The sequence below is a fragment of the Eschrichtius robustus genome, chromosome 6 (genome assembly GCF_028021215.1).
Source record: "Eschrichtius robustus isolate mEscRob2 chromosome 6, mEscRob2.pri, whole genome shotgun sequence".
In the NCBI taxonomy this organism is placed as follows: domain Eukaryota; kingdom Metazoa; phylum Chordata; class Mammalia; order Artiodactyla; family Eschrichtiidae; genus Eschrichtius; species Eschrichtius robustus.
The window spans coordinates 20,025,141-20,047,340 of record NC_090829.1 but is presented as its reverse complement, the minus strand read 5'-3'; the positions used below and the strand labels follow the sequence as shown (position 1 = coordinate 20,047,340).

Here is a 22,200-nt window from a genome sequence, read left to right as displayed (position 1 = left end):
CCTGCATCAAGGGCTCCTCCAGGCTGCCTTCAAGTAGGGCTGAGGAGGGGTCCCAGGGGGCCCCTGGCTGCAGGCTGCTCCCATGGGCTGGAGGCCACAGGTCCCAGACTACACTTGAGGCCCCTGGGGTTTCACCCACTCTGCTAAGTGCTGGCTGGCTGGCTGGCTGGCCTTGCTCAGAAAAACTAGGCTGGAAAAAGGCAGCAGATGGGCTAGGCGGTGCCCCTGGGAGAAGGCCCATTGCAGAAGCTCTGGAAAATGACAGTGCTCTAGGTTCAAAATGCCTCTGCTGAGTCACTCGGCGGAAGCTGATCTGCATTCAGCTCACTTGGAAGAAGGCGGGGATGTGGGAGATGCAGTGAAAGATTTGCCTCAAACAGGTTAAAATTAAAAGAGGGTGGGGTGGCTGGTGGGACCCGCTCAGCCTCAGCGAGGCAGGGGTGGTGATAGACGGAGCACAGTCTTGGGAGCCAGACAGATCTGCGTGCAAGGCCAGGCCCTGTCAGCCCTGGCTGTCCCTGGACCTCGGTTTCCCCTTCTGTGAAACAAGTGCCCTACCACCTACCTCACGGGGTGAGATAACATGCACAAGTAACTCGGCGCCTGGCTTACCGTAAGCTCCACGAAACGTTCGCTGGTAGCTAGCGTGTGCGGTCCAAGTACCCTGTGTGGACCAAGTAACACGGATTAGCGAATTCAGGGTTCTCAGCACCACTTCCCGGGGACTCGGGAGAAGCTCAAATGCTCGGGCCCTATCGCAGACCTGCTGAATCAGAAAATCCTGTGTCTTACCCAGCGTCCCAGGTGACTCTGACGGTTGCTAACGTTTGAGAACGGCCACCTAATTGATAATTATTAGTATCGTTGTTATACAACAAGGTGAAAATTTTCATTCTTACTAATAGGGGGAACCAACTGTCCCGGTTTGCCCGGGTCTGTCCTGGGTTTAGCACTGCAAGTCTCACATCCCAGGAAACTCCTCTGTCACAGGCAAACGGGAACCTTGGTCCCCCAGTTGGAACCACACTGTACCTTAGGAAGGGGTTATGGGATTGTGGCGAAAGAAAGCGCACCAGGCGAGGGGGGAGATAACCTGAGGGGTGAGTGTTCAGCTGACTGGGGAGGCCGCTGCTGGGGGAAGCGTGGGTGGGAGGGGGTCTGGGTTGAAGGCCAGCTGAGAGGCCCTGACAGCAGAGGGGCCATCCCTGGCACCCCAAGTCCTCCGCGAAGCTCAGGGATGGCTACTGAGAGTGGGCTTCCTTTGTGGAAACTGAGGGAGAGGCTGAACTTCAGAGCGGGGAGCCTGTGGGACGGAGGCGGAGGCAGAGGCAGAAGCCTCTGCGGGACCCTGACCCTCAGGAAGTATCTGAGTCTGCAGCTGCCCTGGGGCTGCCATAGGCCGGGGACTGGGGGCGAAGGAGGGAAGTAGGAACCTAGCTGACTTAGGTTTGAAGGCATGGATATCTGCTGATATCTGTAATAACTATTAATCCATTTAATAAACATTCAGCATTAACATTGTAGCACCAGGCCCTCCCCTGGACCTGGGGACACACACATCATTGTAGATTGGACCAGACCAGTCAACAAGTTAAGCCAGGCTCCCAGAGGCTTGTAGTCAAGTGTTCATTTACAAAGGGCTGGGCTCCTCCATGCAGTTGTTTCTTTCATTAACCAGTTTTCACTGAGAAGGCATAGGATTCAAGGGACCATCATACAATGTAACCCAGCTGGTTGTCTCAGCCTTGGCCATACAGCTGAATCCCCTGGGGAGCTCTGACCCAAGCCAACTGCACCAGATCCTCTGGGGGTGTGGTCTGGGCAGCGAGATTCCTTCCAAAACTCCCGAAGTGATGCTAACACAAACACACAGCCCTTTGCAAACCACTGGTTACGAATTTGAGATGATGGCATCGGACATCAAGTGCCTTTGCTACACGCCTCGCATCCCTCCTCTGCACCTGGCTCCCAGCCCCACTCCCGCCCGGGGTGGGTGGCTAAGTGCTCCCAGGCCATCACTGCATCCTGAATTTCCTCTCCCCTTTGCTAGTTCTGGTCCAGGGTGTTGGGGCCTGAGCGGCAGGTGGTGGTAACCCCGGTGGGAGGAGGTGGGAGAATCGTGTGTGGGTCACACACTTAGTCACGTGGGGGACAGGGAGAAGGGCTGAGGCCGCCCCTCCCTCAGGATGTTGCGGGAGCAATGCAGGGACGTGTGAAGGATGCTGTCAGAGCTGCTTAGAAGATGGACCTTTGCTCATTTCATTTCCTCTCCCCACTCTCAGTGGTCTTGAAACTACCAGAAGGGCCCACAGACAGAAAAAGACGTTCAAGGGGCCGGTTCATTTTCTCACTGGGTAACATGGTGGTACGGTGGGAATCTGATAAAAACGATTGTCTCCCCAGAAGAATGCACGTGTACATACAATTTTGCATATGATTTTGAGGAGGGGTCGAGAGGGGGTCAGCCACCCCACCTGTCACCTCACGGAGCCAAGGTTAATAACCTCTGTACTAGCGTCCCTGGGCTCCAGACCTTAAGGGACCCTTGTTAATCAGACACAGGCAGGAGAGGGGAAGGATCTGGGCAACTTCGCCCAGAGAGCCGGCTGCTGTCTTGCAGATGAGAACAAAGCAAGCTGCCGTTTACCTCCACGTGGTAGGAATTTTCATTTTTACCTACAGGCATTAATTCAGTGGTTCTCAAACTTTAGGGAGCACCAGAATCGCTGGTGAGCTTGTCAAAGCACACAGGGCTGGGGCTCACTTCAGAATTTCTGACTCAGGAGGTCTGAGATGGGCCCGGATAATTTGCATTTCTAACAAGTTCCCAGGTGATGCTGAAGCTGCCGGTCTGGGGACCCAACTTTGAGAACCACCTGCCCGATTATTTTATCACCCCAGGTGCGGGTCCCATGACTGAGTAGGAAGCTGGTTTGAGTCAGAGTTTGTGGTTTCCCACATCATCGCCAGGATGTACGTTCTACTGAAAGCATCCATCAGTTCTGGGCTGGTAGGAACTCTAGTTTTCTTTTCTTATGTTTAAAATTTCACATTAGCATGATAATGCGCTATTTGGCACGGTGGCGGAGCTCTGCAAAGTGAAAGTCTTGGGGGATGAGAGTATCCCTAGCTGGCATAGAACACCCACCTTTAGAGAGAGCTCCAAGAACACAGAGCCTTTATGTGTTCTCAGCTCGGATTCGGAGCTCTGTGCATTGAATGTGGTTGTCCATATTTTCAGAAAAATGCTAGAGCGTTTGAGAAGCAAACTGGGATCCAATTTGCCTTTGTGTAAACACTTCCCTTAATTAAGGAAACCGCTTGCTGGCTGTGGGGATACTTCTGAGCTCGCTGCCTGGCCAGGCAGAATCTTGCGGCTGTTCCAGGCAGAGGAGCAAACTCTAACTGCTGAGTTGAAAGCAGATGAGGCTGCCCCTGGGTGAACGTGGTTGAACTGGGTCTTGAGGCAGTGAGTCTGATCTCGGGCTGCAGTGGCTTGAAGCGGGATTTGAGTTCCCCGGCCAGAGATCGAAGTCAGGCAGCAGCAGTGAGAGAGCTGAATCCTAGCCACTAGACCACCAGAGGCAGAAATGAATTTCCACAAAGAGATGGAAACTAGGGAAACAAAGTGTGTATTAGGAGTAAAAAGAGTACGTGTGAATAGACTCACACGGGCGGGCTCAGAGGGAGAGTCGTGCCCTCGTGGTCGTTTGAATCACTTTTACGGGGCATTTCTTCCAGGTTTCCTCTGGCCAATCATCTTGCTTTGCCTGGCTCTGAGTCCATATTTGGTTTATCTCAGAGTCCTCCCCTGTGTGCGCATCGCTTAGCCAAGATGGATTCTAGCGAAGAGGGCTATGGGTAGGGTGACACCACCTACTATGGGGTGGCGCCCCCTCCCTGCTTGGCGCCTGAGGAGCCTTTCTGCGCATGTGTAGTCGGGAAGGTCTCCTTGACCTCAGAATGAGGGATACGTGGTCTCTTTTTCTCTTATCTGGGCAGGGCTCAGCTCCTCCTCCCTCCTGCTATCGTCTGCATCTTGGAGTATCTGTCCACAGGGGACCAACCCCAGCTGCTCAGCCTGGGGCCCATCTATCTCCTGCCTCAGGTCCAGGCTAGATTTCATTCCAATGCCGGGTTGATGTCGTAGGGCAGTGATACTCAGATTTTACTGCACATGTGAATTACCTGGGCATCTTGCTAAAATGCAGGTTTTGATGGAGTAGGTCAGGACGGGACTAAAGGCGACAGGACTAAAGGAGATCTATCAGAAGACCCTTTGCTCTGCTCACCACCACCCAGCACCCAGCCCAATGCCTGGCACGTGGTGGTGCCCAGGAAATCTGCATGGGAGGGATGAATGGGCAGGCAGCCACACCACCCCTCCCTACTCTAGTCTGCAGTCCGGCCTTCTCTGCCCCCAGCACAGAGGGTGTGAGAAGCACCCCTAACCTCCAAGTTTACATGCTTCAGCTGTCATCACCCAAAGAAGTACCAAGAGAGGGCTTTGGTCCTCTATTACCTGGGAAAAAGACCCAGAGAGGCTCAGCTTGGTCAACTACCCATCAGTTTCAGTCAAAAGAGAAATGTAATCACATTATACGAAAGACTGTGATCTTGCAGATGGGGGCAGGGGGCAGTTTTCACGAAAAGCAACATCAGGCGATCCAGTCGGTGTCCTTTACAAAGAGCATCATTTCTGGGATCTGTACCACGAACGCCCACACTGAGCTTTAGCCCTCGTCTGCTTAGGAAGCGCACACCATTGTCCCATTCACGGGCGGGGCAGCTGAAGATTAAAGCAGGTAACTTGCTCAAAGGCACATAAAAGTCAGAGGCAGAGCCCATATCCAGGGCTGCTGGACATCAGGAGATTGGCAGGACGGGGACAACACTCATAGTCACCAGCTGTCTTCTCCGCAAGAGGGCAGTGTTCTGGGCCAGACGCTGACAACGTTTAATGTTCTCAGCGAAACGTCAGGAATATTTGAGTAAGAGGAAATCAGACAGACAAGTGTTCCTCTTCTTTTCTTTATTAATGAGTTGGGATACACAAAGACTTAATAAAAGTTACATAAAAGGCTCAAGCATCATTGAGATCTTCAGGCATCACTCTCATTTCACGACAATGGCCACCTGTGTAGACAATAGCTAACACTGTGTAACACAAGCTGGGCGCTCACGGGCGCTCAGTAATTCAAGTATCTTTCATGCCAAGTAAACCCGACATGGACTTTCTAATCCAATGGGCTGCGAATGGAGGGAAACTCTCTCTGGCTCCGGATTTTCTGTAACACGTCCGAGGGGCCTTTGGGTTAGAGCTGCCACGTGTTAGTGGGTCACTCTTCCTAGGAACATGAGGCAGGCCACACCAGGCTGACAGGCATTCTCCACAAGAAGATGGGGGGCAAAGTCCTAACAGAAGCCATCCAAGTGTCCCCTGTGAGGGAAAGTCAGTGGCCATCGCCCCAGGCTGGGGGTGGAGAGGATGGCTAGCATTACTTGCTGGGGAGAAAAAGAGCCCTCTAAGTGGGGGAGGGGCGGAAGAATGTTAGAAGGAAATCTGAGAGCACACAGTGGCAAAGGCATGGGGTGAGAGGATTTCAGGAAGGGTGTGCTCCAGGGGGCATGAAGGGAGCACTATTCAGATGGAAAACCAGTGGGAACACCAGAATGCCACCAAAGACACAAATCCCATTGGGCTCCACAGTCAGGAAGTAGCATGGCCAACTGGTTTTCCAGACTGACCCCGCCAGGTGACCATGTACCGGGGATGCCCTTGGGTATGTGCCACTCAGGCCTATCCAGAAGCCGCCACTGCCACAAGCATCCACAGTTCTCTAAAACGCAAAGAACCGCCTTTTAAAAGTGTTATTTACCCACCTCACCTATGGGGAAAATGAGGTCATGGGAGATGAAGGCTGACCATTAGCTCAACAGGGAGGCTACAGAAGGCCATCCCTTACCCAGTTTCTCCCTCCAGCATTGTGGGCTGAGTGCAGGAGAGATGTCCTGGAAGATGGGGCCGGGGGTGGGGCAGATGCGCTGCCCTGTTGGGTGGAGGGCCTAGAAGCAGCTGGAATCCCTTTGTCTGGTTACATTCACAGCTAAGGGCTTCGCTCTAAGTCCACTGAACTGTTTCCAACAAGCTTCCCCGTCCAGTGCCGTCAGGGAGCTGCAGGCTCCACAGTGGGCAGGGGTGCTGGTGGTGGTCCGTGCCCGGGACCTTCCTGAAGCGGATGCTGCCCTGTGTGCAGGGCTTCCTGTCCTGCTCCTCCACCCCCTCCATCACCGCATCTCCATCCTTCCTTCTTCCCGCTGTCTTGCCTCTTCCTCATCTCCAGTTTGCAGCTGCCACCCAGCTGCACCCGGGCTGCTAGGGTGTGGCTCAGAGGAGCGTATGGGTTGGAAAGAGCCTTGTCCTGTTAGTGTTTAGAAGGCCCATTAACATTACAGGATCTTGGGAAGCTCTGAAGTGCCTGATCTGGAATATTCTTTGTTACCCTTCCTTTCAGGGTCAGAAAAAAAGGGCCATTTAGACAAAGAAGTTTGATTTTCCAACAAACAGAAGTCCCATCTGTTGTTTCCGGCATCAGAATCACTCTTTGGCTGCGCTCCCCTTCCACCACGTTGCTGGTGATCTTGCTGAGTTAGGAACTCAGCACATTTTCAAAACTAGGGAAGAATCCAGGTGTCTCGATGTCCAGCTGAGTGCTCCCTTTCCCCGGGTTTCTTTCTCCAAATGGTGGCCAGGCCACTCACTAGGGATATTCTAGTTTGCTTGGTGGCCTGATTTGTAACAGATGGAAACTAAGGTCACTAGCCGGCCGCCTCATCTTTTGACTTTCCCTCCAGGGTGCGCTGTCCATCCACCCCGCCCCAGTCTGGCTCACACCAGCAGCACCTGAGAGGCAGGTGGGCGTCGTCAGGAAGCTAGGGGGCTGGCCCCTTGTAGAAACAGGTGTATGGGAGCCATGTCGTCACCCCAACCTTTCTTTCTCCTCCACTTATATAGTGTAGTTAAGATCCAAGAGGTTAATAAAAGTTCCTGCCAGAAAGGCAGCCTGTAATACTAAGTTTGCAAATGCTTCTAGGGGTTTTGCTCACTTATTGGGCTTAAGAAGTGAGTCAGTTGACTCAAAGGGAAAATGGCTTCAGGTCTTGGTGCTGTTTTAGTAAGAACAGTACTGGATCATTTTTGGTTCAGATTTAGCACGAACTAGAGTTTTCCAGATGGTGTCCGTGTTAGCTGACTTCGACGCAGAGACCGTACACGCCTGTTCAGTGTGTTTGTATCAGAGGCACCAGAGAGCACAGGTGATGGGAGAAAGCCCTCTCCCATGGCTGCGAAGAACACAGAACTTAACCCACACCACCTGAAAAATACACGAACACTTTTGTGACTCCAGTAAACTTACTTAAAATTTATATATTTCCAGGGTAATGAGAAGCCCTTTTAAAACTGACGTGCCCGCCGCTCCCCTCAGCAAAACAAAATTTTGTTTCCTAATATCTGCATATCCTCAACCACAGTAAAACCTTCTGGGTACACACATCTCTCTTCTCTCCAGTTTATAGTAGGCCACGAGTAGGGTCTGTTTCTCCCGAGGCCTCCAGCCACGGTCCCCGTGAACTTCTGGTCTCTCGGTCACTCTGCTTTCATGTTGAGCTGCGTTTTGGCACGGCTGGGAAAATTCAGTTAAAAAACAACCATATTCCAGACATGTTATAGAAGAGGTCTGCTGAAGACTTGAAACTTCACCAGGCAGTGGGCACAGACCCCTTTAATAAAATAATAATCCCTAAAATAATTTAAAAATCTACAAAAGACACCCAAGCTCAGACACTGTGGACTGGGGGTGGGGTGGGGGGGGGCGTGATCATGGCTTGTTTTTGTACGTGGAGAAACACTTCCACATCAAACCCACACTATGTAGTTCAAAGAAACAACACAGCCACCAAGAGTGGGGAGGGACCGGGCTGCATCAACACAGGGACTTGGATGCTGCTTTGTTTACTGCTGCCTCTCGGTTGCTGCTGAGACACAGGGCAGCCCGTGCCCTTCCAGCAAAGCCAGACTCCACCTCCTCCCTGCCCACCCTCCCTCTCTCCCTTCCTGTGTCAAGTCCTCGGGCCAAGGGTCATGGTTAGAATGGTCTTCAGTGCGGTTAGGCAGCGGAGGGGTCCCAAGGGCTGGCCAGTTCCCGGTCACTGTGCCCAGGGCCTCGGGCCATCACAATATCACGCACTGCAGTTTGTGGGTGCCAGTGGCCCGGTCTCCCCGCCATTTGGTTTTCTTCTTCTTCTTCTGGCTTTTTTCCGGAATCTGTTGCCTTTTGAGACAAGGAAGGGCAGAATAACAACGTTAGAGAGGCCTTTGCTTCTCCCTGCCTTCTCCTCCCTTGCCCCTGGGTCTGCGGCTGGGAGGCTAGTTCTGGCTGTGGAGGGGGAGGGGGAGGGGGCGGGCCCGCTGTTCTGGACGCTGGAGGAAGAGAGCCTGGCCGGGACCGTGTCTCTAAGGCGAGGAAGTGGGAAGGGAGAGAGGGCAGAGCAAAACCTGTCATGCTACTGGTGAGACTTCCTGATACCCATGCAGTGGCTACGTTTATTTCAATCACAAGCTATGTTATATGTTATACAGGGTTGGCGTCTATGTCTGTGTTTCATATTTTAAATAAAATGACAGGTCAACTGAGCACAAAAGCTTTTTACGTGTTTCCTGTTCATTTTTCCTACGTCTAAAACCTGCCCTTGGAACTCGAGGTCCATAACCAAGACATCACCCACTCCTGGTGTGGTAGCATCTCCTAACTCCAGGCAAAGGCCCATGAGAAAATCGCTTCCCGAGTGCAGGACTGCCAGCTAAAGCATAAGGTGAAGGCTGCAAACCACCGTCCACGCTGGGGAATAATGAGAAAAGGAGGTTGTTGGGTGTGAGTGTATGGGTGTGAGTGTGTGCACGCACTGCGGGGGCTGAGAGGCGGCAGGTTGGGAAGTGCACGGCGATCCCATGACTAAGCAACAGCCCTACAGGTCAGCATAAGACAACATACCAAATGCATGCTGTCTGAGAACCACTGGCTAGGCCACTCTGTACGTTGAAGACTTTGGCAACAGGAAAGGTGGGGGGACAGTGAGACCAGCCAGGACACTGTCTCCGTCATCTAAGCATGGGATGATTAAGGTTTGGACCTGACTATGCAAAAGAATCCACAAGAGACTATACAGCCTGGGGTTTCTGACACTCCTTGGAGACCGACAGTGGGTAGGGGCTGGAAAGGAGACACATGTACAAAGCCTCTGTGATTGCAGCCTGGGGATCAGAATGCTGGTTGTTCAGGTGAAATGTCAAGGGGTGCTCGGACATCAGGGAAGAGGAGAATGGCCTACTTTTTACCGCGTTGGCAGCTTTGGTGTTGGGAGAACACCGGGGGCAGGATGGAGGCGCTGCCCTCGGGGAGCCTGAGCTGCAGGATGGAGGGGAGGCCAGGGAGGCGGCTGAGCTGGCACCTCGTGCAGGAAAGCACTTTGTTTAGCTTGTGGCTTCACCCACAGGGAGTCGGGGAGAGCAAAGGTAGGTGGGAAGGACAGAGATGGACAGAAGTGTAAGAAATCCAAAACCAGGCCCAGAACCAGCCTGGGCCTCAGACACGGCGCTGTGCTCCTCCAGCCTTCCCGGTGTCCGTCTGGCCACAGAGGCCCTGCTTCCAGGCAGGCGAGCCTCACTCACCTAATTACTCTAACCAGGTCATGGAAGGCTCTGTCGACGTTGAGAGGTGGGTCCTTGGCACTGGTTTCTATGTACGGAATCTGGAAGGCAAAGCAGCATTATGGAGTTCCTGTAACAGCATTACAAAGTCCTGTTCCCTAAAAAGGCAAATTCTCAGAGGTCCCGAGGAACCCTGCGAAGCCCCCATGGAACCCCGGCTCCTACAACCTCAAGCCCTCAGTGGTTTCTCACTCTATAAAGTTGGAAAGTTTTACTGACAGCTTTTCCGATTCTCTCTTGTTCTCTGGTCACAGAGATATTTAAAAGCCCCCTAAAAATAGAATAAAAATGATCTTTTTAGACACTTGAAGACTAAAGACTGTTTCATTTATCAAACTGATGTATGTTCTGATTCTATTCATTTTTCTCTCTGAGGTCTATTTCTCTACCTTAGAGGATTCTGCCCCTCTTCCCAGGTCCTCCAGAGGGGACTCCGGTGGGAAAGGCTGAGGCGAGGCTGGGCCCTGGGCAGGACTCTGCACCCTGGTGACCCCGGTGGTCAATGCACCCCACCCCGACCTCAACCGTCTGCCTGGCCCAGCTCTTGCTTGGTCTGCGTCTATGAGCCCGGAGCTTGGTCTGCGTCTATGAGCCCGGAGCTCAGCCATGTTTGCAGAAGGCTTGTGTCTGCATGTTTAAGGCTGAGGATCATTACCCGGCTGGAAGGCAGCAGTAACTGGGAGATGCGGCTGAGGGGACCCTATAGGGCCATGTCTACCCCAAGCCTCGGACTGGCACAGGGAGGAAAACAAAGGCTCCATGAGGTCAGGACGCGGTCTTCGCCTTTAATAGGGACCCCACAAAGTCAGGAGGCTCATCCCCACTCCCCCAACAAGTGGCGAGAGTGTGGGCTCCAGACAACACGCACAGGCCCCCTAGATGAGATGCAGTAAGCCAATCACGATTAGACTGAAGAACTCTGGTATTTTTCGCAACCTTCTCCTGATTACAAAATTAAGGCATTTCATTATAACGTGCTTGAAAAGGAAAAGCACAGCGAAGAAAATAAAAACGATCAACAGTTTAAATGCATGGGGGTCCGGGGTAACAGGGTAAGTCGTTATCTTAGAGGAGCATGTCGTAAATGATCGCCCAGGACACATCATAAAGTATCTTCCCATCAACGACCATCGCGGGAGATCAGATGTTCACACACTGCTGTGGCTTCAAGCAGGGGCTTGCTCTAGCTGACCCAGACACAAAGGGCAGAGCACAAAGGGCATGGCTCAGACCTTCGAAATTTTCACTTGACAAATATTTGAGCCTCTGATAACCCCGAGAGGAAACTGCCTTCCACTGTAGGCTGTTGGACCGTAGGCGGCTCACTGAGGTGACTGTGGGCTGTTTGGCCTCCCAGGTCTCAACGTCCCTGACCTCACTAATCCTCTGAGGTAAGCAGCTATCTCCATTTCACAGCTGGGGAGACTGAGCTCAGAGTGGTGACGTACTTGCCCAAGGCCACACGGCAGCCAGCAGAGAATCAAGATCTGGACCGAGTGCACATTCCACTTCCCACATGGCCTGGCACGGACAGGTAGAGGTGCTGAGGTCCGCTGCGGAGCCTCTTCTAGGCGTGGCAGGTGCCCCAATAGCTCCTGGGAGCCAGAGTCCTGTGCAACCTTGTGAGGGCAGGACAGCATTCTTCCCTGTGCACACTCACTCAGCGGGGAAGCGGGAGGGCAGCTGGGGCTGGGAGCTACCCGGAGGCTCTTCACATCCTATAATCCTGCCAGCTCGTAAGTCCCAGGCTCCTGGGGCCTCCGACCTCTGCTGCCTGCTCACAAGCACACCCGCTGTAGTACGCCCAGGTCCCCAGACGCCTCCACTTTCTTTCTGGGGACCCTGCTTCTGAAGAAACACTGATGTGCATTATCTGGGTTCTTAGAATTCTAGGGTGTCGTAGTAACAAGACTTAAACTTAGGGAAACCCTGCAATAAATGGTAGTACTATTTGACTCCACCGAAGGGCCAGGAAATGCCACCTTCCTGCATGGGATGGGGGCGACCTGCCTTGGTCAGCTAAAGAAGAACTTGCCTTATGAGCTCTAAAATTAGGACAGTAGCTCACAGGGTCATTTGGTCGAAAGATAAATGAGGCAGCAGCGTTCGCTGTAGAAGCAAGGTCAGCTGAGAGACTGGAGACCTGGGTTCTAGTGGGGATGGGTGGGTACTCCTCGCCAGCCATGAAGCCTCCAGAATTCACTGAGCCCCCCGTGTCTCATTCCCTTTTACCTGCAGAATGGGGCTGCTGCTACCCCCGTGCAGCGCCCTTCCCCCGTCCCCAGCCAGCCAGCCACCCACCCAGGGGTCTGTGAAGGCTCTTAGCATCAGCTCACTGTGTGGAGCCCGAGGCTGCGCGATGGAATGGCTCCTGGTCTCTCTCTGTGCAGGATGTTGGCCGGTGGAGGGCACGGGCACGCTACTGTCTGAGGCCTGCGTCTAATGCTAAACCCAGAGGTTAGCTCCATGCTCACCTGGAGACTTCTGAGCACACCTGTCTTGGTTGATCACTTCCTCCTCCTTGAGGCATTTTCTCTCCTTGGCTCCCAAGACCCCACTCTGGTCCTCACATGTCACTGACTGCTCTGTCCCTTTTGCTGCTTCCTCTCATTTCCCCATATCCACAGCACTGAAGTGTCCCCAGCCTCAAGCCTGGGACCTCTGCCCTATCTACACCCATTCCCCTGGGCTTCATGGCTTTTTTCTTTTTGTGTGTATATATTTCTCTCTCTATCTCTATGTGTGTGTATACATAAATACATAATTATATGTACACACAAAATTGAGGTATAACTGACATACATTAGTTTCAGGTGTACAACTTAATGATTCGATATTTGTATATATTGCAAAATGATCACCACAATAAGAAGCCTAGTTACATCCATCATATATAGTTACAGAACTGTTTTTTCTTGCGATGAGAACTTTTAAGATTTACTCTGGTTTCATGGCTTTAGATTCTACCCACATGCTGCTGATTTCCAATATGTACCTCCAGATGGTGTAGCTGACAGCTGTCTGGACACCTCCACTTGATTATCCCCTCGGCTCCTCAAACTAAGCATCTAAAACAAAGCTCCTGGTCTTCCCCACGTCCTCGGTGCTCTAGCCCCCACTGCCCGGCTAGTGGAGCTCCAGTCTTCTGAAAGTTCCTCATGCCCCAAACCTGGGCATCCTCCTCAAATCCTTTCTCTCTCACCCCACATCCGGTCTGTGGGCAAATCCTGTCGGCCTTCAGAAAGACACCAGAATCCACCCGCTCCTCGCCACCTCCACGGGCACCACGTGGGTCCACGTCAGCCGGCACCTGGCTTACGGTGCAGCCCCCAAAGACCTTTCTCCACATGGGCACCAGAGGGAAGCTGTTCAGCCATGAGTCGGGCCGTGTCACTCCTCACTCAAAACCCTCCAGTGGTTTCCCCTCCACTCTGAGCAAAAGCCCATAAGGCCTTAAACCCCCCGCTCTGACCTCACTTCCTGCTACTCACCCCTCTCACTTCTTCTGCTCTGGCCGCTCCAGCCTCCTTTCACCTCCTTGCTGTTCCTCAAACTCCCACCTCAGGGCCTCTGCACTGATTATTCCTCTGCTGGAACATTCTTTCCCCAGATATCCAGAGGACTCACTCCCTCACCTCCTGTCAGTCCTCACTGATATGCACCTTTCCAGTAAGGCTTTCCCTGACCACCTATCTGTAAAAGCAGCCCCCCACTCCATGTTCCCTACCCCCTTCCCTGATTTACTTTCCCCCAGAGCACATGTCACCTTCTGACACGCTCTAATTTGCTGCCATCTCTAGAAGCAAGCACCCCGAGGCATGGAGTTTTGTTTGCCAGGGCCTAGGACTGTTGCATGAATACGTGAATAAACACAGAAGGCAGAGACAAGCAAAACGAACTCGCAGTGAGCCCCTCCCTCTACTTACGGAGCTGGGCCCACTGGGCAGAGGGAAAGGGCAACCCTGCAGACTTTCCAGGAGGCTGGGTGAACTTCTACATGACTGACCATTGAGGCTGGGGCATGGCTGTGCTAATGCGGGGGGAGGGGTGGGAAGAAGCCCAGTGACCCCACCATCCAGTGGGCAAAGGGGCATCACAATGAACTGAAAAACAAACAAACAAACAAACAACCCGAAGATGTCTGCTGACGTGCACTGTGTGGGCCGGGGCAAACCTCGGTTTGATCACTCGATGGAGACAGTGGTGCCTACCTCAGTGTGTGATTGCCGGGAGTAGATGCTCCCCCAGCACAATGCCTGGCACAGAGCAGGGCTCAGTGAAGGTCGCTGATCTGACGATTCTGAGCAGAGTCAGGCACTGGCTCAGAGACAGGGACAGAAGCCAAGCCTCTGCGCAGCCCAGCGAGGAACCTGCTGCGTCGGGGCCGGGAGGTAAAGGTACCTGCTCCCCACAGCGGGGCCTCTAATGACTGCCAAGAAGGTGCTTTCTCTCTGGCCTGCTGTCTTGTTTCACAAAATATCCCACATCACATGTGCCTCTATGTGGATCTAGCCCACTACCTAGGAGGCCTGTGTTTCATTCCTGTAGACTAGGACTGCAGGAGTGAGGGGGCACTGACAGCCCCTGAGCCCTCACCCCGACACACGCACACACACACACGCACACACACATGCACACGCGCGCACGCACATGCACACGCGCGCGTGCACACCACCTACATTGTGTTTGGTGGCCATTTCTTTTCCTTGCTCCCTGGTGATTTTCCTCAAATGCATCAAATCGACCTTGTTGGCCACGAGGATCATCGGGAATGACTCCCTGGGAAAAAAAGGAACAGCAGCTCGTGAGCTTCCCTTGGTGAAGGCGGGGCACCCACGCCTCAGGCCTGACACAGCACACAGCACCTCCCTATGGGCCTGGGTTAACTTCAGAGTCTTTCCCTCCACATCTCCTGGAATGGAAGAGGGACCCGGGGGCTGCTGGCTGCCTTGGTTTGAAGCCTCAGGCCCGTTGCAAGGTGAGTGGAGGCCCTCCTGGGAATCCCCTGGCTCTGCACTGACTGGGCCAGCGGCCAGGTCCCCAGACCTGCTTCCTCTCATCTCCCAGTCACCCTGACACACCACCCATGCAGGCCATCATGCTGTGGCCATCAGCAGTGACTTGTGAAGAGCACCAGGGGCTGGCACACAGTTGCCACTCAATAAATGGCAGCTGCAAAATCAGGATGGCTCCCAAGAGTGGAAGGGAGGGATCAAGAGGCATGTCTGCCTTAAAGATTCCCGTGGACACATGGGGCCAAACTGCTGTCCCAAAGCGAATGAAATGCCAGTCTTTGTCAGCATTGAGTATTTTCATAAAGAAATTATAATTTGATGGGTGAAAAATGGTACTTTATCCTTCTTCCTTGCACTTTGTTGATTAGCAAGAAGGTTGAATATTTTCCCGTATCTGTGTCATGTATGTTTTCTCTTTAGAGATTCCTATAGTCAGGGGCTTAACCCACATTTGTCTCTTGGAGCTCTATGTGTATATGTGTGCATGTGTGTATGAGTGCATATCCCTTTACCTTGAAAAGTTATTAACACTTTGCCTTTGAGATAAGTGTTAACTGGATTTTTCGAATTTTGAAATTTTCGAAAATTTTGAATTTTCAAGATTTGTTCAAAGCTTGCTGTTTTCCTATTAGTTTGTCCTTTTACTTTTACATTGCCTCTTTAAGAGCCAATTAACTGAAAAGACCAGTTGGGCTTAAAACAGAATCCAAATTATTTAACCACTCCATATTATGCTAAGGAAAACATGAGCCTTTAATAGGGGCTTAGCAATCTCACAGTCAAATGTGATGTAACCAATTACAATGTACGCTGGAGAGAAAGTTCACTTTTTCTTTGACTGTAATAAAATCTGGTTACATTGGAGCTGAAAAACAGCTGTTATTTATGATTCCTTGACTCATCGGTGGGGACAGTTTAGGAGAGATGGGAGGGGGCCGACGCCTCGAGGCCTTGGCTGCATGTAGACTCCTCTGGCTGGGTGGAAAGAACTAGGGTGGGAGCTGGTAGGAGTCGGAGGGACCAAGGTCTGAATGCAGCTCTGCCCCTCGAACCTCAGCTTTCACCTGAAGATCTGAGAAAGACAGACAGACAGACAGAGCCCACCCTGAGCCAGGCATGGGGAGGTCCCGGCTTGGCCGCCCTCACCTGTCCTTGACGCGCAGGATGAGCTGGTGGAAGCGGTCCACGTGCTCGAAGCTGGCCTTGTCCGTGACCGAGAAGACGATGAGGAAGCCGTCCCCCGTGCGCATGTACTGCTCCCGCATGGCGCTGAACTCCTCCTGTCCGGCTGTGTCCAGAACTGGGGTGGGATGAGGCCGCTCAGGGGCTGTCACCACCCACCCTGGAGCCCCTGGGGCCTGTGGACCCCCAGGCTGCTGCTGCGGCCCCTGGGGTGGCTCCATCGAGCCCTCCCCAAGAGGTTCCAGGCTGTGCGTGGTAAGGGTCCAGCGGGGCCTCAGACACCTCAGTGTGCAGCTCTAACTGACTCCTTTGTGGACCCACTGACTCCAGCCCACGCTGCTCCCTGGGCCTTAATTATCTGCCTACAGAAAAGCCTCATAAAGCCAGTGATCAGCTCTGCTGCAAAATCCCTCTGGAGTCCCCAGACCTAGGCTTGGAGCCCTGCTGCAGCCCTTACAAGATGATTCTTGGGAAAGTCACCTGACTCTCTGAGCCTCCATTTTCCCCTTTGTAAAATGGACACAATGGGGTTTCCCTGGTGGCGCAGTGGTTAAGAATCCTCCTGCCAGTGCGGGGGACACGGGTTCGAGCCCTGGTCTGGGAAGATCCCACATGCCACGGAGCAACTAAGCCCGTGTGCCACAACTACTGAAGCCCACGCGCCTAGAGCCCATGAGCCACAAATACTGAAGCCCACGTGCCTAGAGCCCGCGCACCGCAACGAAGAGTAGCCCCCGTTAGCCACAACTAGAGAAAGCCCGCGCACAGCAATGAAGACCCAACGCAGCCAAACATAAAAATAAATTTAAAAGAAAATTGGATACAATGCCTCTACCTTGCAGCTCCTTTGGAGGAGAGCCCTGGGACAGGCCTGAGGGAAGCCCCAGGAGGCCATCCCGGGTCAGGAAGTGTCCTCAGTCCCTCTGCGGACAGACACCAGGCAGGGCGAGGAGAAGGAGCAGCCCCCGAGAGCCGGGGCCCTCGCCACCTGGGATGGGGACGCTACAGGGTGGTGCGATGTGGGAGCTGAGGCAGCTGGGGACACGGAGGCTGCGGCGGGAACCTCTCCGCAAAGGCTCTTCTCCCCAGCCCATCCATCTCCTCTCACTACCCGCACCGCTGTTCTCCAGAGATCAAATGCTCTCCCTGACTGTTTCAGAGAGAGGTCACAGCCTCAGCGGCGTAGGGGGCGGGGGTGTCTCCCTTTAGACCTGCAAGCCTGGCCGGCTCCAGCGCTGTGGGCGTTGTGAAATCTGAACCCCTCAGCGGCCTGCAAGCCCCTGCCCCAGACCCACTTCCCGTCTCCTGCACGCAGCGGAGCGGCTGGTTACGGATTCCGAAGCCGGGTTCGGGGGCTGAGTCTGGCTCCTCATCCCTGGAGTGTGACCCTGGGCAAGCTCGCTTCTCCGTGCCTCCTCCTCCTAAAATGGGGCTCGTCGGGGCTGTTCTGAGTTAATGTACTCAGGCCCTCGGAGCAGTGCTGGCACAGAGAAGCCCTATAGGGGCGTCTGCTGTGAGCCTGTATCCTCACCCGGGGCGCCTCTCCCCCCTCCGGGCCTGGGACTCCTTCCCCCAGCCACCCCTCCTCTCTGCTCCCCTAGCTTGGTGAGCAGGCTGTGACTCACAGAATTCTGCTCCTGAGCCCCCGTGACGCTCACCACCCCCATACAGACCCTTCATGACGCTGTTCTCACTGCCCATTGAAAAGGCCCCCAGCTGGACTGTCAGTTCCCAGAGGCAGGGACCTGGTTTGTGTGTCACTCGTCTACTCAGAGGCTGGCACAAACAGGACTCAAATAGTAGTTGAATGAATAGATGAATGTGAAGTCTATTCGGTTTCATGCATCCATCCATTCATTCAAGAAATATTTGAGAGCCTACTGTGTGTCAGGCAGTGTTCTAGGCACTATGGATACAGGGGGAATGGGGCAAAATCCTTGCTCCCATAGGACTTACATATACTCTAATAGGAAGGCAGATAAATGAATGGATCATATTATATCTAGTAAAGATGAGTACATACTATGAAGAACAATGGCACCAGTTGAAGGAAACTGGAAGAAGTTGGTGTCGTTTTGGATAGGGAAGGATGGCGTCTCTAGGAGAAGCTTTTGAACAGTGACTAAATGATGGGGGAGGGGGAGCCACGTGGCCAAGGGCAAGAGCATTCCCGGCAGAGGGAACAAGTGCGTGGAGGTGTGCAAGGGCAGGCCCACTGGCCTGGGGAAGCGGAGGGACTGGTGAGCGGAGGAGAGGGAGGAGGTGGGGGCAGGTGATGGGGGGGGTGGGCTGCTGCACCGGGGTAAGGCTGACTTCATTCTAAGCAAGAAACGGGCCACCGCAGAGACTGGGCCAAAGAGCGAAATGATCTATAGGCCATTTGAAAAGTTTATCCTGGCTGTTGGGAAAACCCAGACCAAGAGTAGAAGCAGCGGCACTAGGTAGGAGGTTATGCCATAACCAGCAAGAGAGGATGGAGGACTGGACCAAGGGTGGGATGGGGTGGATGCTGTGAGAAGTGACCAGATGGAGGGCTGGACCAAGGGTGGGATGGAGTGGATGCTGTGAGGAGTGACCAGATTTAGGCCACTTTCTAAGACAGAGCCAACAGGAGCGGGGCGTTCTGTGTGGAAATGTGTGGACGTGGGAGTGGGAGAGAAGAGTGTTGAGGACAGTGGCTGTCTGGGGCCTGAGCCAAATGAATGGTGGTGTCATATCCCAAGGTGGGGAAGACGGTGAAAAAGAGGGTTGGGAGGGCTGAGTTTTTTACACACACTTCAGAACCTCTCAGACACCTATGTGAGTTTCAAATAGGCATTTGCAGACTTAAGTCAGAAACTTAGAAGAGGGGCAAGAGATACAGATGTAGGATATATCCATCTACATGTGTGTGGATGGCAAGGAAAGCCACAGGACGGGCTATCCAGGACCCCCAGGAAGCCACATCTCCTCAGGAGACACCTTGAGATCGTGCCTGAGAAAGTGACCTCGTCCCCACAGCCTGTCGCCCCTGCACACGCTCCTGAGTCACTCAGCATGGCAGAGCGGCAAGGCTCGGCGGACACACGGACCCAGGCTGTGCCCCACGCACAAGAGCCTCAGTCTCCTCATGGACGAAAGGCGGGGCAGGGCTCCTGGGTCTTCAGGATTGAGTTCTGATATCCTAGAATTCTTTGGTCTGGATATCAAATGAAGGGGCTAAGAAAATAAGATCTACAGCTGAGGACCAGTGGGATGACTGAGGCAGTTTCCCCCATTTCCTAGGGAGGGGGTGGGGAACGAAGACTGCACCTTCACCCAGAGGGAGTGGAGCCTTTGGTCCTAAGTAAATCCCACTCAGAAATGCAATCAACAAAACAGATGAAAATGGCATGGATTTGGCTGAAGTGGGGATGGGGAGGCCTGAACTGAATGGCAAAAGACATTCAGGTAATATTGTAATTAATATGCTCATAGATTTTGAGGGTGTATATTATCCAAAACAAAGACTAGAGGTCTAAGATATTTAAAAATCTGATCATTCAGAACTTAAAAAAAAACGATTCAACAGGGAGTTGAAAATCAGATGGACCCTCTAGAACGGAGAAAAAGTCATTTCAGACATTGATGGCCTTAGAAATTACATTACCCACAGTTTCTAAGAGAATTCTTGGAGGATATACACCAGCAAAGTGAACAATAGACCCACGAAAGAGAAAGATGAGTGGTACCAATGGTATGCAAAGGAAACAGCAAAACCTAAGAGGTAAATTTAAATAAATATTATAACACAACTTGAAGAAAACGAATGGCAATTTAGAACTAAAATCTATAATGATCCATATGTGAGGATATAGGCTGGGAAAAAATAAGTCATTACTAAAGTACTTGCCTTATCTGGGAAGAGTTTAAAGATATTGACTACATCCAGATGTTGATAGAGAAACATAAGTACACACACACATATGTATATAGAATAACCACCTGAAATAAAACTCAAACCTTCCTAATCATTAGAGGAAAGAAAAACAGGACTAAGCAAATGGGACCAATCCAATGAAACTATACAAAAATGAGAAAGTTTAAAAAGTAGACATGAAATAAGATGGCAGAAATAAATCTGTGATGAATGACAGTCAATGCAAATGGGTTAAATGCATCCATTAAAAGCAGATACTCAGTACAAAATCCACTTGTCTGCTACCATAAAAGACACGTACAAAACAAAATGACACAGAAAGAATGAAAAATGAAAAGACAAAAAAGGATATGCCAGCCACATGCATCCACAAAACAGAATTCAAGGCTAAGGAATTAAACAGAACAAACCAGGGCATTTATAATAGGAAAAAGTACAGCATCAGGAAATGTCAAAGTCATGAGTCATAAGCATATAAGAATGTTGCCTAAAATATATATATATATGTATAAAAAACTAATTTTTTAAAACAGTAGGAATTGACAAATCCCACAATCATTGTGGGAGAATTGAACAGTCCTCCCTTAGAGACAGAACAAGTGGCTCCCAAAATAATGATTCATCATTAAATAATACAATTCATAAATGTAATCTGAGAGACTGAAAGAATGAACTTTACATTCAAAACCATAAATAAGTATTTTCAAACACACGTGAAATGGTCATAAAAATTGGCCATAAATAAAAATTTCAACAAATTCCAGAAAGCATAAGTCATGTGGGTCATCAGAAATGAACAGAAACGTGAGTATAAAAGAAACCATCCACTTGAAACTCTAAAAAGGTATAGTGCTCTACAATTCTCCAGTAAAAGAGCAAAGCAGAGATCACAGACAATTTAGAATTGCACAACAATAGACAATAATAAAACCCCCTGTTTTGAGGTCCAAGTGGTACTTAGAGGAAAATTACAGCTTTAAATGCACTTCAGAAAACAAGGAAGACTAAAGAGTAACTAAGCATTTTAAACCAAGAGGTTAGAAAAGAAAAAATAAAATAAAACCAAAGAAAGAAGAAATCATCAACAAAAGTAGAAATTAAGAAAATGGGAAGAAGGAAAAAGTAGCTGATATCTAAAAATCAAAAGCTGATTCTCTGAAAGGATCACTTAAGAAAAAAACCTTTAGGAATTCCTATCAGAGGAAAAAAAGAAAAGATATTTGGAATGAGAAAAGGCCTATGACTATGGATATCGATAAATATTTAATTAGAAAAAACTACAGTTTTATAGCAACATATTTTCAACTCGATGAAATGGGTGTTTTAAGAAAATATAAATGAACAAAATTGGCTCAAGAAAATATATAAAACCTGAATAGGACAATAATTATCAATGAAACTGAAGAGACAAGGGCTTCCCTGGTGGCGCAGTGGTTGAGAATCTGCCTGCCAATGCAGGGGACACGGGTTCGAGCCCTGGTCTGGGAAGATCCCACATGCCGCGGAGCGACTGGGCCCGTGAGCCACAGCTACTGAGCCTGCGCGTCTGGAGCCTGTGCTCCGCAGCAAGAGAGGCCGCAATGGTGAGGGGCCCGCGCACCGCGACGAAGAGTGGCCCCCACTTGCCGCAACTGGAGAAAGCCCTCGCACAGAAACGAAGACCCAACACAGCCATAAATAAATAAATAAATATTTATTTATTTTAAAAAAAAGAAAACAAAAAAACTGAAGAGACAAAAACTACCCCACGAGGAGCCCAAAGCTAGTCTTGTAATCTACAAATTGTTCCAGAGCAAGAAAAATATAGGAACTTTCTAGCTCATTGTAAGAGCCTAGCATAATCCTAATAACAGCCTGGACAGAAATAGCACATGGGTGTGTGGTGACCGCCAGGCCCGCCCCACCTTTGGGGGACAGAAGCAGCCTGCATGTGTGACCCTAAGAGGTACAGCCATCCATTTGCCAATTATTTTCTGAGCACTTACTCGGTACCAACCCCTCTGCTGCTTGGTACTTTGGGTGGTTAAAGAATAAGATGCATCTCCCTCTTAAGGTACTTAGAGGCTAGCTGGGCTGATACTTAAAGAAAAATAAAAACACAGGACAGAAAGTGATACATATTACTGGAGATCTAGAGAAGGGGTGGGTCCCTTCGGCCTGGAGGGATAATGGAAGGTTTTAGCGAAGAGAGGACATTTATCGAAGAGAGGACGTTTATCAGAAGAATAGAATTTGACATAAAAAGACAGGGCCTGGGGAAGGGGCTCGCAGGCAGAGGAACAGCACGAGCAAGGGCTCGGGGGCTGGAAAGGAGAGAGCAGTGAGGAGGCCGGTGC

General features: G+C 51.3%; 1 protein-coding gene across 4 annotated transcripts in view; it reads right to left on the bottom strand.

The window, feature by feature from the left end:
- Positions 1-5,017: 5,017 nt before the first annotated feature.
- Positions 5,018-22,200, bottom strand: part of MRAS (muscle RAS oncogene homolog) — a 59,429-nt gene continuing 42,246 nt past the window's right edge. For 3 of the 4 annotated variants that reach the window (XM_068545980.1, XM_068545978.1, XM_068545979.1), the window contains exons 3-6: positions 15,931-16,084; positions 14,449-14,548; positions 9,731-9,810; positions 5,018-8,333 (exon numbers count right to left, since the gene is read on the bottom strand). In XM_068545980.1, the coding sequence (XP_068402081.1) occupies positions 8,234-8,333; positions 9,731-9,810; positions 14,449-14,548; positions 15,931-16,084 (434 nt within the window). In that variant the 3' untranslated portion in view covers positions 5,018-8,233. Of the gene's footprint in view, positions 8,334-9,726; positions 9,811-14,448; positions 14,549-15,930; positions 16,085-22,200 lie in introns of those variants that run through there. The other variant, XM_068545981.1, reaches the window with a different exon arrangement.